This window comes from Myxine glutinosa, chromosome 9 (assembly GCF_964187855.1).
Source record: "Myxine glutinosa chromosome 9, kmMyxGlut1.1, whole genome shotgun sequence".
In the NCBI taxonomy this organism is placed as follows: Eukaryota; Metazoa; Chordata; class Myxini; order Myxiniformes; family Myxinidae; genus Myxine; species Myxine glutinosa.
Genome location: NC_136269.1, coordinates 7,529,382 through 7,546,431, shown reverse-complemented (window position 1 = coordinate 7,546,431; position 17,050 = coordinate 7,529,382). Strand labels below are relative to the sequence as shown.

At 44.6% G+C, this 17,050-nt stretch overlaps 2 protein-coding genes across 2 annotated transcripts in view; both read left to right on the top strand.

Annotated features, from left to right (window-relative positions):
• Positions 1 to 17,050, top strand: part of LOC137417035 (cofilin-2) — a 147,720-nt gene that overhangs the window by 91,482 nt on the left and 39,188 nt on the right. The gene's annotated exons all lie outside the window — the stretch shown is intronic.
• Positions 10,738 to 16,311, top strand: LOC137429287 (uncharacterized). Its single transcript, XM_078784081.1, has 5 exons — positions 10,738 to 13,448; positions 13,579 to 13,751; positions 13,884 to 14,347; positions 14,583 to 15,197; positions 15,336 to 16,311. Exons 1-5 carry the CDS (start codon positions 10,873 to 10,875, stop codon positions 16,182 to 16,184), a joined length of 4,677 nt encoding a protein of 1,558 aa, XP_078640207.1. The 5' UTR covers positions 10,738 to 10,872; the 3' UTR covers positions 16,185 to 16,311.

The window sequence follows — 17,050 nt, the reverse complement described above, 5'->3', positions numbered from 1 at the left end:
CGACGAGTCTTCAGGTCATGCATGAAGCCTCCTCCAAGGTGAGGTGTTGCTTCTTTCACCTGAAGATACTGAGGGAAGTACTGATTTGGGAAAGCTCTCCGAGCTTCGATGTCGAGGTCTGAAGTGGGAAACAGGTGGCAATGAAGGTCACACGTATGATGTCATTACGGTGTGAACACCTGCTCACTTCGAGAGCGGCAGGAAAGGTCATTCATCTTTGGAGTAGAGATAGGTTACAGATGATGTATGGTCGGGTCTCAAGAACATTGGGGGTGTGTTCATTTACCAATTTTCTTGTGGAGAGATCGCCAAGTGGTTTAAACATTCGAGCAAGCACTCCATTCAAAACCGGTAAGGAACGGCTGGCTTGGTAAGCGCTAGCTAGCTGCTTGGCAAAGGAGCACACCACCAACGCTTGTGGGGTATATAGATTACAGTAGATCTTCGCTCAGTTCTGTAAGTAAAACTTACCTCACGGATGTCGGGATTCCTCCAAATTTCTTTGTTTAATGTTATAAACAGCATCAGCGACTGTTTAAAAAGCTAATCATACGTGTTTGTGGTTCATAATATTTTACAAGTCCGGTTACACCGCTGTTAGACTTCCGGGCTTTTTTATGGAATAAAGCGTGACTAACACAGAAGAAGCACACAAACAACAACAACAACAGCTACAATGTATTATAAAACATCCTTTTTTCACGTTTCACTTCATTTTACATCCTCAATGACATTCACAGATACACGTGCAATATGTTTATGAAGTACAACTTGCCGTCATTTGATTAAGAATCGTCATCGAAACGACCGGGTGGCATGCACACCTAGTTGTAATAAAAACAAGGTAACTATGAAAGCAGCAATTGGTAATCTTCCATTCCTGATGGTTACCTCGGCAGAATTTCTCATGTGTCACGGGGCTCCGACAAAGCGCACAGTGCACCTGTTCGGTGCTGTGACGACGCACTTCCTGCAGGCACGAGACACAAAAAACATGGTGACAGGGAAGGTACTTGTGCGGCCCAACTGCTATGTCAAGGCAAATGGGACAGGTGAGATCCTGCAGGTGTTCGGTCTCCTTCTGGGTCGTGTTTGGTTCCACCTGCACTCACAAGATAAATGAATCACTCACGGTCGTTGAACAATGTTGTGGAAATATACTATTTTTATCTTCAAACTAACAATATTTATATTGGGAGCATCGATACCCAGAATTGATGATATATGATGAATGGCATGTGATTTAAAAACACCTCTTTTAATTAACAAAGGGTTAAAAAAAATCAACACTTGATCTTGAATCCGAACCACAAAATGTCGGGTTTTTCCAAACCCATGAAAAGCCGGACAAAGGCACATTGGCCTAAAAACCAAGATGGACGATCATGCAAAGAGCCGCTGTTTCTCCAATCCCCCATAACATAACAACATAACACACACATAGCACCAGATTTATGGTGGTGGAGGCCCCAGTGCACACATGGGTGGTGGTGGCCTTCACAACAACAACTACACCTCCAATAACAGGAGTGCTCTGAAAAAATTACCTCAACATTGCCTTCACAACAACAACAACAAGTCGTCAACAACAACAACAACGGCTGGGTAGTGCATTTCACAGAAAAGACTCAACCATGAGCACCAAGGAGCTTTCAAAAGAGCTCCGGGATAAAGTTGTGGAAAGACACAGATCAGGGGATAGGTATAAAAAGATTTCAAAGGCCTTGAATATCCCTTGCAGCACAGTCTAGACGATCATTAAGAAGTGGAAGGCGTATGGTACCACCAATACCCTGCCAAGATCAGGCCGTCCCACCAAACTGGATGACCAAGCAAGGAGGAGACTGATCAGATAGGCCACCAAGAGGCCAATGGTAACATTGAAAGATTTACAGGCATTTATGGCAAAGATTGGTCACTGTGTGCATGTGACAACAATATCCCAAGCACTCCACAACTCTGGCCTGTACAGTAGGGTAGCAAGAAGGAAGCCATTACTCAAAAAAGTCCACCTTGAGCCATGTTTGAGACATGCAAAAAAACATTCCGGAGATCCTGAAGCGATGTAGCAAAACCGGTGTTGAGGCAAGACTGAGGGCCTTTCTCTCTCTCACCGCAGGTAGGTTGGTGGTCTTTCTGTCTTCTACCGACTCCTCTCCAGCCTTGTTCCCTCTGCTCTGTCTGTGCTCTGTCCCCCAAATATTCCTGCAGGACCCACAAGATCTTCAAAAAACCTTCTCATGGTTAAACTGCCAAAATCAAGACTCTCTATTCACCTTCACTCCTTCATTCCTCTTTTCTCCCACCTCTGGAACAAACTCCCACACTTTCTTCCTACAGGTCTTTAAAACAGCTGTTCACCACAATCTCTTATCTTCCCCCATCCAAAACCTTGATCTTTTCTACTCCCCTTAAAACACCCCAAATCCACCTCTTTCAATCCCCAACTTTTTTCCTGAAATTCCTAGTAGTGCTCATTTGCTTTATACTGTGAACGCCTCCCTCCTCCCCAGCCGTCTCCCTTCCACAGATCTACCAACGTCCCAGTTCTCCACTGTTGTTGTGCTTCCATCTTTCTCTCCCCCTCCTGTCTCCCGCTCCTTTCATTGTATGTTTTATGTGTCTGTGCATGTTTTCATGGTCAATGCGTTAGCTCTTACACGAACCTCGAATCTGTATCCAAAAAATATATAGGAAAAAAAATTAACGTTCTGTGGTCAGACGAAACCAAAATGCAACTTTTTGGCCTAAATGCAAAATGTTATGTTTGTGCAAACACAACACATCACCAAAAGAACACCATCCCTACTGTGAAGCATGGTGGTGGCAGCATCATGTTATGGGGATGTTTCTCATCAGCAGGGACTGGAGCACATGTCAGGATAGAAGGGAAAATGGATGGAGGAAAATACAGAAAAATACGAGAGGAAAACCTGCTGCCCTCTGCAAGAAAGCTGAAATTGGAATGGAAGTTCACCTTTCAGCATGACAACGACCCGAAGCACACAGCCAAAGCTACACTGGAGGGGTTCAGGAACAAAAAGATAAATGTCCTTGAGTTGCCCAGAAAGAGCCCTGATCTAAATAAAATTGAAAATCTGTGGCATGACTTGAAGATTGCTGTTCATCAACGCTCCCCACACAACTTGACTGAGCTTTTAAAACTTGACAGTTTTTTTTTTACAGAATTATGGGCAAATATTGCTCAATCAAGGTGTGCAAAGTTGGTAGAGACCTACCCAAACAGACTCACACCTGTAATTGCTGTCAAAGGTGTTTCCACCAAGTATTAACTCGGGGGGATGGACACTTATCCACCCAAGATATTCTAGTTTTGTTTTTTAAAGCAACTTTCTGAAATTTGTAGAATTTGTTTTTCACTTGGAAGTTGTGGGTTACGATGTGTAAATAAAGGTGGATAAAGTCTGGTTTAATGCAACTTATTTCCAGGCTATAATGCAACAAAAGGTGAACATTTTGAAAAGGGGGTGTAGACTTTCTACAGGCCCTGTATGTATCCTGAAAATAATCCTGGTTGAGCCCTTCGGTGGTGGAGGCCCCAGGCACGTGTCCCAGTTGTCCTTACATAAATCCGGCCACACACACACACACACACACACACACACACACACACACACACACACACACACACACACCAAAAACCTCTACTGGTACGAAATTAGAAATACACAGAAACCTTGAAACAGGAGGAGGTCATTCGGCCCATCAAGCCTGTGTCATGTCCACATTCACCACAACCCCAACACCCAACACCATCCCTGTAATGTATAATATTACATAATTTATTATTTTCTCTCACTATGTACCTCCTGTGCTTCATGCTGTGGGTGGTGTCGAGACTGGGTCGTTTCGTGCGGAGAGGCATCCACTGCAACTATGCTGAATTGCAGAAGTACAACCGCTTCGGTCTATGGGGTAGGTGAGGAAGATACAAACCACGTGATCAGTAAATTAATTATTTAAAACGAGTAGAAAACCCGTCAAAAATGACAGGTTGGAACAGTTTATTTGCCGGGGCAGCCTCGTGATCGTGCCAAAGTCTGAAGCCTGGGCCTCGTGTCAGGTGTGCTTATATCTTCTTTATTTATTAGACATCCTGCAGACGTAAATGAACACTCGGTTTACTCTGCGCACGTTGAACATTACATGCAGTGAATTTCACCTCCACGTGCCTTGTATTTATTGTGATGAAAAAAAATTCCCGCTTCTGTACAACATCCTTGAGGTTCAGTTTGCAAGCCACCATCTACAATTCCAATGTAAGAGACATAATTACTCTTCTTTTATGTCTTTGGAGTCCTCAAGGTCTTTTGGGTTAATTGGGTCCTCGGGGTCTTTTGGGTCTTCTGGTTTCATGGCATCTTTTGGGTCATTTGAGTCTTTTGGGTCCTCTGGATCTTTGGGGTCCATGGGTATTTTCGGTCCTCTGGGTCGTTGGGGTATTTTAGGGTTTTTGGGGTATTTTGGGTCATCGGGGTGATTTGGGTATTTGGGGTCCACTGGGACCTCGGGATCTTTTTGGGGTTTTGGGGTCTTTTTGATGTTTTGGATATTGCTTGGGTCTATGGAGTCGTTAAGGGTCTTTAGGATCTTTTGGATCTTCAGAGTCTTTTGGGTCTTTGTGGCATTTTGGTTCTCAGGGTATTTTGGGTCTTCATGGTGTTTTTTTCGGCCTTTCGTCTTTTTGGATATTTGGGGTCTTCATGGGGTCTTCGGGTTTTTTGGTTCTTCGTGGTGTTTTGGGTCACATGAAGAGTCACATGAAGTGTATGAGTCACATGAAGAGTGAAAAGTGTTCGCATTAATTATATAGAGTGAATGAATCATGAATGACTTATGAAGGGTGTTTTATTGATAGCATAAGATAAGAAAAACCAATCGTGTTCTTACGTTAACTAGTTAGACCAGCGACGAAAGAATCTCGTCACAGAGCAGTAACTGAAGTCTCATTCTCAACGACAACGGTACTCAGTGGAAAGCACACCTCCGCCAGGTTGAACAGTTTACGTTTTGTGTCAACTGAACCGTTCGTTCTGGATCCGACATCAACCAAAATCGAATCAGCTTGTTCTCGTCACAAACCCAACTCATCCACAAAGTTTTGTCGTAACTCGTCCACAACGTTTTTCAAATTTCATGCTGCATATCGTTTTTGTCCCGATCACTCAACAGTGAAGAATCGCTTTAAAATGTTTAAATCCTGGTATCCGTTTTTCGGATCTTCACCAAATTTAAATCAACTCGCAACGGCACCTGCCCTATGGGCGGGGCTCCAATTGGGAAGCCCAAATGAAAAGGCAAAATATCAGAAATTGAAGGTTTTTTTATTTTAAACGATTCATATAAACATCCGATGAATCATATCACACGCAAATCATCAAAATCTAAACAGCATCTTAAGAATTTCAATAAAAGCCACATCACTGTTCATATCGGTAAATATTATTCCATCGTGTTTCAAATCGTGATCGATGCACGATGATCGTGATGATCGTGATCGTGAATCGTGTTCACAACCGCGATGTCGAACGTAAAACAATTATTACCTGACGATCGTTTCTCTTCCACTTTTTCTTCAGCCTTGTAAACCAAGACCACATCTTGCTTTGAATGCAGAAGGTGGATAAAGGGAGCGCAAAAGACTCACACGCGAACTCGAACACGAAAATTCCGAAACGCAACAAAGCTCCGTGCGTCACAATGATAGGGGGCGGGGCTTCATCTCCATCCACTCAAACACCAACGTTCCGAAACGCAACAACAAAGCACCGTGTCACAATGGATGTGGGCGGGGCTTCATCTCCATCGTTGCCCTCATTAACAATGACTTATGGAATAAACTTAAAACTGGTGACACATCCACACATTTTGGTTTTTAAAATATCGATTTGAAAAAAAAACAAAAAAAAAACACTTTTCTTCGGACCACAGAAGAGGCTCAGTTTTCTCGACCTCACTGAACTTGATGGTTCTGGTTCGGGAACGTTTGGTGCATCGCGATGAACCCGAACGTTCATTTCCAGCCCAGGTGTGGGTGCGTGGCAGGATGGTCTCGAGGTGCACACCTGACCTTTAACCTGTACTGTGTAGCCTGCGTACGAATGCCGACTCAGCTGTAAACTCCCATCCTGGTGTTTCACAAACATCTTGCCACCACTGTGCTTCCCTTCGAAAAATCACTCCGCGTGCCATTCCTCAATCGTCCTATGATCCTCCCGATACAGTTGGTGTGACTTTTGCAGCAGATGTCCTAAAGCGTGGGCGTCAACTGATCTTGATCTTGCGCGAGTGCATCACTTCCTGCACCCGTTCCCCTCTCATTTATGACGAACGCCATGACACCCTACGTGACGGCCTGCTCAAACTCATCAGTGAACTTCATCCGATTGAGGAGCTCCCTGCTGTCATCCGGACTGATCAAGCCTCTGCATTCAAGCCTCCCACTAATGACAAGCTCCTGCAAGATCACCGCGTCTCCCTCGAGCTTCGTCGCGTCAAAAACCCTGTCGCCGAGAAAGCCATTCAGGAATTAAAAGCTGAATTATTACACAAAGACCCGTTAGCAGGTCCAGTGTCGCCTCGTCAGCTTTCCACGGCTACTGCCCGATTAAACTCACGTATCAGATCTCGCGGTATGTCTGCACGGGAGATGTGGACACAACGTGACCAGTTCACTAACCACCAGATTCCAATCTTGAATCAGAACCTTGGCCGAGAGCAGCATGCCCAACGCTCCAGGAACCATACTTATAGTGAGAAGTCCAAGTCCCCATCAACAAAACGCTCTGCTACTCCGACAGCTCATGTTGGAGACCTGGTGTACTTGCACTCAGGTGGATCCAAGTCTCGAGCACGGGATCGTTACCTGGTTGTGTCTGTGGACGTGAACTGGTGCGACATCCGCAAGTTCGCTGTCTCTCAACGACGACGCTCGTCGTATCATGTACTACAATCGGAATGTTACATGGTACCTACATGGACTACACATACCATCCCACACCCGCACAGAGGTTCCTGTGATGATTCTGTCGGTGATGAAGACGACTTGGATGGGCCACCTATTGCTCCCCCCCCCCCCCCCCCCCCGATCCACCCCACATACCTCCCATTCTCTCAACTCCAGCTGAACGTCTTCTGCGCCCAAGTCCTCCTCCTGTGATTCTACCCTCTGTCCCTCTGTGCTTGCCCATCCCTGTGATTCCCAGGTCCAACGCCATGGTACTGACAGCACGGCAACCGCATCACCTCCTATCAGGTCAGGACGTCTTCGTCACGCCCCCAAACACTTGGATGACGACGTTCTTGATGGATGAGTGGTTGCATATGTGTCAATGGGGCAGGAGAATCCCGAGGCATCTGAGGACAGCCTATCCAGTGATGCGGTTGCAATGGTAAAGTGATGCGGTAAACGCTTTTCCTCTTAACCTGACATCATCGGTCTACTGCCTTCAGGCACGTGTACAAATACTGTTCTGCTTTTCAGTTTTGTGACCCGACAATGCAGCATTTCATGGTTTGACTGAATTTTTGCTGTTTTTATATTCCCATACATGTGTACATGAAAAACCATTCAACGGAGGAAATTTAAACTTCACCACATGTCTCATGACCATTTGATATAGCGCATATTGAGTGTACATGAAAAACCATTCAACGGAGGAAATTTAAACTTCACCACATGTCTAATGACCATTTCATATAGCGCATATTGAGTGTACATGAAAAACCATTCAACGGAGGAAATTTAAACTTCACCACATGTCTAATGACCATTTCATATAGCGCATATTGAGTGTACATGAAAAACCATTCAACGGAGGAAATTTAAACTTTACCACATGTTACATGACCATTTGATATAGCGCATATTGAGTGCACATGAAAAACCATTCAACGGAGGAAATTTAAACTTCACCACATGTCTCATGACCATTTGATATAGCGCATATTGAGTGTACATGAAAAACCATTCAACGGAGGAAATTTAAACTTTACCACATGTTACATGACCATTTGATATCGCGCATATTGAGTGTACATGAAAAACCATTCAACGGAGGAAATTTAAACTTTACCACATGTTACATGACCATTTGATATCGCGCATATTGAGTGTACATAAAAAAAACCATTCAACGGAGGAAATTTAAACTTTACCACATGTTACATGACCATTTGATATAGCGCATATTGAGTGTACATGAAAAATCATTCAACGGAGGAAATTTAAACTTTACCACATGTCACATGACCATTTGATATAGCGCATATTGAGTGTACATGAAAAACCATTCAACGGAGGAAATTTAAACTTTACCACATGTTACATGACGTGACGGCCTGCTCAAACAGGCCAAAGCCAAAGGCCAAAGATTGCATCTTCTCAGGAAGTTGAATTCATTTGGTGTTCTCTCTCGTGTGATGCGGATGTTGACAAATTCCTTACTGATCAGTGTTTTGTCATTTAATTTGATTTCCTGGTCCAGTTATCTTAATGTGCGGAATAATTCACGATTGAGAAAGGTCATTACACTGGCATTTAAAGCTGTCGGTGGGCCTCAACCAGTCTGGAGTCTCTATACTTGCGAGCACTGAAAAGGAGGGCGGTGCAGGTGTGTACTGATGAAAGTCATTTCTTGAACGGACTTTTTGAAAAACTGCCATCAGGGAGACGTTTTCGTGTAAGGAGGTTGAAGAAGAACATTTTCAAACGGTAATTTGTACCATGTGGAATTCAAATGGTAAATTCAAATTCCGAGACATTTTGCTCTTTAGTCCATCTTGCATATTTTTATATTTTATATTTATTTTATATTTTATATCTTTTTATATTGTTTTCTTATTCCCTTTGTGTTTTATGTGTTAATGATGGTCAACTTACGGTGTCACCAAAGAATAATTTCCCTGAATATTGGAAAATAAAGATTTATTATTATTATTATTATGACCATTTGATATAGCGCATATTGCGTGCACATGAAAAACCATTCAACGGAGGAAATTTAAACTTTACCACATGTTACATGACCATTTGATACAGCGCATATTACTCGGGTGACGCCCGTCCCCTCAGAACTTACCTGTTGAATTAAACAAAGCCTCACGCCCAGAGATATATATACAACAGGTGTTGTTGTAGTCTGCGTTCGCACTGGCTGGGGGTGCTGCTGGCCCACCTTTGCTGACGGTATCGAGGTTGAAGGGCCGAAACGGGATGATGCTGAGGACCCCGTCAGTGCGGCACACGTGTGACCAGGTGTGTTTTGAACTTGTATATATATATACACATATATATATATATATATATATTCGCACCAAGTCCATCTGAAGACTGCGCGGGGTAAGTATTCTCTGAATACTTCTAGTTCATGGGAAGTAATTGCCATTGAAGGAATGTCATTCAGTGTAGTTTACGAGCTGTAAAGGGACACGATGGACGGAACTTGTCGATGTATCAAAAAGAAACAATCACAAACACCCTCTGTTTGTCTCTGTTTCACTAGTTACTAGTCTAGTAGGAAGACTAGGTCCCCCTGCACCCCCCGGAGATATACTTCTAATCAGTGTTTCTAGATTGGAAAAATTGTGTAGAAAATGACTAGCTATGGCCCCAAGCTGAAAAAATGTCCCACATACCATTTTTATGCAAATTACTGCTGCCATTATCAAAAAAACGATTTTTGACATATCTCAGCCAATATTGCAGATAATTGAAAAATGAAGGTGTCTAGACCCATGTTTTGAAGGGCATAGATCATGATAGAACTATTCATAACATGATTACATGTGTCTATGGTATACTAGTATGCATATTAATGCTGTAATTACAAAATAATCAGTTTTACAAATGATAAGGATACGTTAATACTGCAGATAACTTAACATGGTACATAAGGGGTCTAAACCCAGGTATTTTCAAGGTTAAATGTCAACAAGATGCTCCTGAGTCTTGCATAGGGGCGGGACATTGGCAGTAACATTGGTACCACTCAACTTTTCTTCCCACCATTGACTTTGTATTGCGAGAGATTTTCACTTGCTTATTTAAAGGTTTCTCACCCAGCCCACGTAAAATCTACCAACTCCTGCTGTTAACTCCCAAACATATTTTTTTATGTTATCCAATCACAGTGCAGAAATGACAGACTAGAGATCCAAATTAGTGCTGCTATAGCTGCCATTTTACATTTCCATCCATGTAACATGCGCGCTCGCGCGCTCGTATCAATTGGTAATGTCGCGCGCTCGTATCAATTGGTAACGTTGATGTTATTGAATACCTCAGTTGAAAGTTCAGTCTTCCATTCCATCTGTGTGTTGTTCTTGGTATTCATCCTCCAATCTAGCCAGGTAAGATGCTAACTATAATGTTACTCACACTCTTGACTTCAGTTTCTGCATGAAATCATAAACAGGCAGAATAACAGCTGAGCCAGCTAGCACCATGTTAGCTAACGTTAAAGCTAGCCTCATCTATGTACAGTATGTTCCTAATGTCGGTGTAACTTAAACTTTTGTTAATGCCAAACATGAGACATATCTGTTGACTTCTGTATATGAATTGAACCAGAAAGAGGCACGACAGCTGAGCTAGCTACAGTAACTTAGCACAATGTTTCATTGGCCTAGATAGCTAACGTTAGTGTGGAAGAATTTACATGTTTTAGCTATTAGCACTTTTGATGCCACTAAACATGGTTTAGTCAGCTAAAAAGTACCCTAGTGTAGAACATGACTCAGAACCTCTGTTACCTCACTGAAAACTCAGAGCCTCCTTTCACAGGCACTTTTAACATCATTCGTGATTTCTTATTTGTCATTTAACAGTGATGGTAGACATCGACAGCAAGCATGCCCAAAAGAAAACGGAGTGTAGAACCTGCAGCCCAAAGCTCTCCTCCTACATGCATCCTTCATGTACCATCCATGTCTGATCATGGGGATTTCACGCCCCTCCGTAAAATTAAAGGATCTGCTTCAGAAAAACTGCAACTGCTTCAAAAGATCCGGGATAGACGTCTCAACCAACCGCATGACTCCCCATGTCGTATGCAATCAGTATGTGATCAGATCCCGGCAACTCTTCCTGATGACCTAGAAAGAGTAGGATATCACAGCAAGTGTTATAAGCACTTTGTCCGCCACTTTCATCGTCTGGGAGATGATACAGAACCAGGGCCATCAACCTCATCATGGCATCACTCTCCTCGTAAACCAGGAGGTTCTGCTGAACCCATCTTCCCGCCAGAGTGTATATTTTGTGAGAAAGTTGAGACCAAAGATGCTCATCGCAATACTGAGAGGCCTACAACCTTCCCATCCTTTAAAAACAAAGAAAATGCATGGGAGCAAATCGAAACACGGGCTGAGAAAATGGGTCTCTATCGACTCCATCGAAAGGTGAAAAACAAAGACCTCTTTGCATGTGAGGCCAAACACCATCCGTCATGTTTTAAAGCTTTCCGCACAGCATTCTACAACTATGAGCGTGCGATTCACAGAGCCGAAGCACCAAAGGAGCAGGCTTGCATGTCAGCCGCCCATGAAAAGGCATTCAACTCAGTACTGGAACACATTCAAACCCAGGTCATCCAGCAGAATAAAGTTCTACAGCTTTCTTCCTTGCGCTTGCTCTATGTCGAGGAACTGAAACTGAATGGATATGAGAACTCAAATTATCGGTCAGAGAAACTACTGAAACGCCTACAGAATGACCCAATCAAGGAGCATATCCACTTCACGAAGGTTGATCATGACAAATGTGATGTCATTTCTTTCTGGCTTGTGCACAGCTCAAACATAACAGTTTCCAATGCTCTCGCACGAGCATTCACACTCGGAAGCACAAACAAGAACCAAAATGTTGCCCTCCAACTTCGCCAGGGTATTCTACAGGCTTTCAGAGAGTGTAAAGACCAACCATGGCCACCAACAGCTGAAGACATGGAGCTCAATCCTGAAGACATCCTACCTCCAGACCTTGTCCGCTTTCTCAGCGTGCTAATGACTGGCAAGGAGGGCATCGAGACAGAAAAGGTGAAGCGTCTGGTCTTCTCCATTGGACAAGATCTGTGCCGTGCAGTGTCAGATGGAAAATGGAAGTTACCAAAGCACATTCTCCTCTGTGTGACTGTAAGGCACCTGTTCCGAAGCAAACAGCTCACCACAATACTACACAGGCTTGGACACTCTGAGAGCTACGATTTCGCCTTGGAGTTGGAAACTGCTCTCGCCAAGGTCCTGGATGAAGTCTCAACTTATCGTACACCACAAATTGTGACAGGAGAGGGCAACCTTGTATTCCACTGTGAGTGGGACAACTTGAATAAAACCACTACCAGTGTGCACGGCAGCAACATTGTAAACAGTGCTGGAGGAATCATGGTGCAGGAGGTCAAGCCCGGGTTCGAGAGCAGCAAGGACCGAATGCTACCTACCATCAATAGGTCACAACAGCGTAGCCTGAAGGTCGACACACCAAAAACTCTCCCACCCTTGCACTTTACTCGCGTTGGCCCGAAGTTCCCTGAAGGCTCATCATTCACACCGCCAGCAGAGAATGACACAGTCTATGCCACTACGATGCAAGAGTACTACATCTGGCTCTTCATCAGATACATCGGAAGCTGTGGCCTGCAGCCTGTGCCTGGGCTAGGGGGTTTCACCTCTGCAACTGGTTCTCCCCCACCCAGCAAATCAACAGTCGACTACTGCACGCCTATCCACCAACCGATCACAGACAACGCAGTTGTTCGTGAGCTACTGAAGCGTTCCGAGGCAGCAACTGCTGAGGTGGGTCAGAGATGGGTCCTGAATACATTTGATCTGGGTGTCTGCATGAAAGCCCTTCCCATCATCTGGCGCTGGCCAAATGAATTTGCTAGTCATGTAGTAACGATTGGACCCTTCCACACATCCATGAACTACATCGGGATGCTCACTGGACACAAGATGCGTGGTTCTGGATATGCAGAGATTCTCTTTGAGGCACAACTAGTAACAAGTGGATCTCTCAAAGGTGTTCTCAGTGGAAAGGCCTACGCAAAGTCCCTCTTTTGCCTCAAAACAGTGTGTGAGGCAATGGAGAGGCTGTTGATGGAGAGATTCACTGAGGAGGAGAACATCATGATCTCTGACCCTGCTGTGCTTCTCAGAATGACCCAGTCTTGCAACCGAGAGCACCTCGATGAAGCCCTCAAAGACCCCTCAACTCTACTCCTCATCAAAAAGTACCATGCCTTTGAGGAAAAGGTGCGCAAGGGCCACCTGGGGAAGACAGCTGCCTTCTGGATGTCGTTCATTACCCACTGCCATCTTGTCTTCATGCTCCTCCACTCTGTGAAGACCAACAACCTCCAGCTGTTTCACAAGTGTAACGGAGAGATGGCAGATATCTTCTTCGCCTTTGACGGACACAACTACTCCAGGTTTGTGTAGCATACATGGTAAAATGTATAACCATCACTGAGTAGATTTTAATTGATACTTGGGTTCATGTATTATGAGAGGAGCTATTCCAATAAATGTCTACAGTATTTCCCTCTCTGTACTTTACAGATATCTGACTTGGCTGGAAGTCCACCTGACAAATCTGGAAAGCACGCACCCAGGGGCCAAGGACCTGCTTACTATGGGTGCAATCGCAGTGGCTCGCTCGATGATACCAGGGGCACTCAGTGCTGTCGACAAGACAATGGAAGAAACGTTCATGCGCTTTGCTAAATCATCAGGTACATCATTTTCTTTCAGTACATTATACATTTGAAACTGTAGAAACCAGCTTTATATGATGTAAACTGCTCTTACAAAACATTTCCCTTTTAATGATTGGGTTATGCAATTAAAATATGTTCACTTTTCAGGTGGCTTTGCTGGCCTGTACAGTCAGTTTGGGGCATACCAGAGATGGTGCCGAACAACCACAGCACGGGCACAGTTCTATGAAAAGACCCTTGAGATGGTGGATCTCATCGATGACCCAGACTGCCCAAGAGCAGGGAGACATCGTGAACTAGAGAAGGCAGAGATCAGAAAAGGCGAGGAGGCCGTTCAGCGAACCCTAACTACTATCAAGAACTTCACCAATCCGTTCACCATCATTGATAAGGACAAACTCTACTGCCTGGCCTCTGGTGCTCCCGTCCCCATGGATGTTGAGATGGATGTGTTACAAGCAGAAGCTGTGGGGAAAGCTGCGAAAGCTGACTTCATCAGGCGCCTGGAAAGCGGAGAACCTGAGAGCTTCTTCAACCCAATCAAGAGAAAGAAACTCAAGACCATGGAGGCTAGTAACAAGAAGATCACACTAACATCCTCACAGGGCAAGGTAAGGATGTAATCCAATACCCAAGTGCTTTTGTATTTTATGTTGTATTTTTAAATGGCGTCCTGTACATGCTATATTGAGATACAAGATTGAACTCCAAATTTGTTTATTAAAGACAGTGCACATCAATGAACAATGTAAAGATTGTAAATATGCCAATTTATAGCACATGAATAATTTTCACCTGTAGTCCTTCCTGTAGTACATATCAACCAATCACCATTTATCATTCCAGGTCATCCAGTATCAGGAGCAAAGCAACCTTGCATTCCTGCTCCTTGTCAAGTCTCAGAGTCAAGATGAGCCATTAGACCTGGGAGAACTCATGAAGTACTGCCTGATGCCAGTGCCTCCTAGCCTTGGGACACCAGATGGGTTCTTCTGCAAAACCAACAAAGCCTCCATTCTGCACTACCTTTTAGAGGACACCACACCACAAGATCTGCAATACCCCAAGGATGCCCTGTTCATCCAGGATGGAATGGCGCTGCTGCATACCCTTGCCAACCTTCCCCCAACATGTGGTGAGATATGCTTGCAGGTGCTTGATCAGATGGTGGCCAAGCAGCACTTTCTGTTCTCCACTGACAGTTACCATCCTGAGTCAATCAAAGCGCAGGAAAGGCTGAGGCGGGGCAGCTCAGAGAAGATCATTCTGGCTGGACCAGCAACCAGGAAGCCATATGACTTCAAAATGTTCCTTGCAAATGACGACAACAAAAAGCAGATGTGCCAGCTTCTTCTGAAAGTGTGGAGTGGACAAGAGGCAGCTACCAGGCTGGAGAGAACAGAGATGGCTGTGCTGATCGTGGAGGGGAAGGCCCACCAACTTGCCTCAACGAATGGCAAGGTAAAATTGAAAGCCCTTCGTGAATGGCGATTCAATTTGTAATTTTTCCTGAAAAAAAGGTGATTACCTGTGATGTTTGTCTAGATCTGAAACTGGCAGTGACTGGTGATTGAAATGCGGTGCCTTTTTGTGTTTCAGGTCGAGGTACGTGAACTCCCCACGATCTACAGCAACCAGGAAGAGACTGATACCAGGGTGGTTCTGTACCTCCATCATGCTGCTACCATCGGATACAAGAACGCTGTAGTCAGAACACCGGACACAGACATCCTCCTGATCCTGCTCCACCATGCCCACAACATCAAGCTGACGGTGTACCTGGATACAGGGTCAGGGAAGCATCGCCAACTTGTCAACGTCTCTGAGCTGGCAGAATCCCTGGGAGAGGACTACTGTGCCACTCTCCTGGGGTACTATGTGTTCAGCGGAGAAGACTGCACCAGTGCCTTCAAAGGGAAGGGAAAAGTCGGGCCCTTGAAAAAGCTGGAGAAGAATCCCAGGTTTCACAGGGCATTCGGTGAACTGGGTGACAACTGGGATGCCAACCCTGAGGTGGAGAGGCAGTTAGAAAAATTCACCTGTGTGATGTACGGCCAGAGTCGCGAGTCATCAGTGGACATTGTCCGTGCCAAGCTGCTACGAAAAATGGTGGGAGAGGACAAGACCCTCACATCCAAGTCCAAGGTTGATCTGGCTCGCCTTCCTCCATGCCAGTCTGCCCTGAAGCCGCACATCCAGCGTGTGAACCACCGCGTAGCATTGTACAAAAGAGCCGATCAACCTATCATCGAAAAGCCAAAACCTTATGAGGAGCAAGGATGGATAAGGACTGATGAAGGACTGTTGAAACCAATGTGGTCCAGTGGTCCCATCCTACCAACCTCACTGGTGGATCTTCTGAACACAGGAGAGCACGAAGAGGAGGAGGAAGAGGAAGGAGAAGAAGAGTTTGACTCTGACGATTTCGATGAAAATGATGATGACTGACTCAGTGTAGAATCACTAATGCTAATGATGTTTATCTAAAACAAGCAAGAGAAGAGTGGTCACATTGAGTGCTAGGACTATTTTGACAGTTGTAATATTTAGAAAAATAAAACTTTGTGTTAACGTCTGTGTAGACGGACCTTAATATGAGTCTATTATTTCGTAAAACTGTGATTATTTTGTAAATAAAGCACTAATTAGCATACTAGTATACCATAGACACATGTAATCATGTTATGAATAGTTCTATCATGATCTATGCCCTTCAAAACATGGGTCTAGACACCTTCATTTTTCAATTATCTGCAATATTGGCTGAGATATGTCAAAAATCGTTTTTTTGATAATGGCAGCAGTAATTTGCATAAAAATGGTATGTGGGACATTTTTTCAGCTTGGGGCCATAGCTAGTCATTTTCTACACATTTTTTCCAATCTAGAAACACTGATTAGAAGTATATCTCCGGGGGGTGCAGGGGGACCTAGTCTTCCTACTAGACTATACATTCAAATCGTTCAGCGTGTGTTTCAAGGTCTTTCTGTGGATTCACCATCGACATACTTTGGATGTTTCAGTTCATGTACAATAAACACAATGGGCTATCTGTTCTCAAAGAGACGCCCCTCGTGTTCCGCCATGATTCGTTTTGCTCTGGAATTCATTCGGTGTGGGCGCGAAGTGTCGATGGACGAACGTGTGTCGCGTTTGCAAAGGTCGAGTGCACATTTCCCAACTCGGTGAGGGTGCATGGACCTCGTGCAGGAGGAGGAGGAGCTTGCATCGAAGGTACTCTGGAGGCGGTGCTTGGCACGCGGAGGGGCGGAATCAAGGGGGCGTGGCCAAGTGCGAGGTGCGCAGCGCATTT

Excerpts from the sequence above, each read along its gene's own strand:
- LOC137429287 (XM_078784081.1), top strand. The coding sequence starts at position 10,873 with ATGCCCAAAAGAAAACGGAGTGTAGAACCTGCAGCCCAAAGCTCTCCT. Across the intron at positions 14,348-14,582 it reads TAACATCCTCACAGGGCAAG|GTCATCCAGTATCAGGAGCA; the intron begins GTAAGGATGTAA and ends TTATCATTCCAG. Across the intron at positions 15,198-15,335 it reads TTGCCTCAACGAATGGCAAG|GTCGAGGTACGTGAACTCCC; the intron begins GTAAAATTGAAA and ends TTTGTGTTTCAG.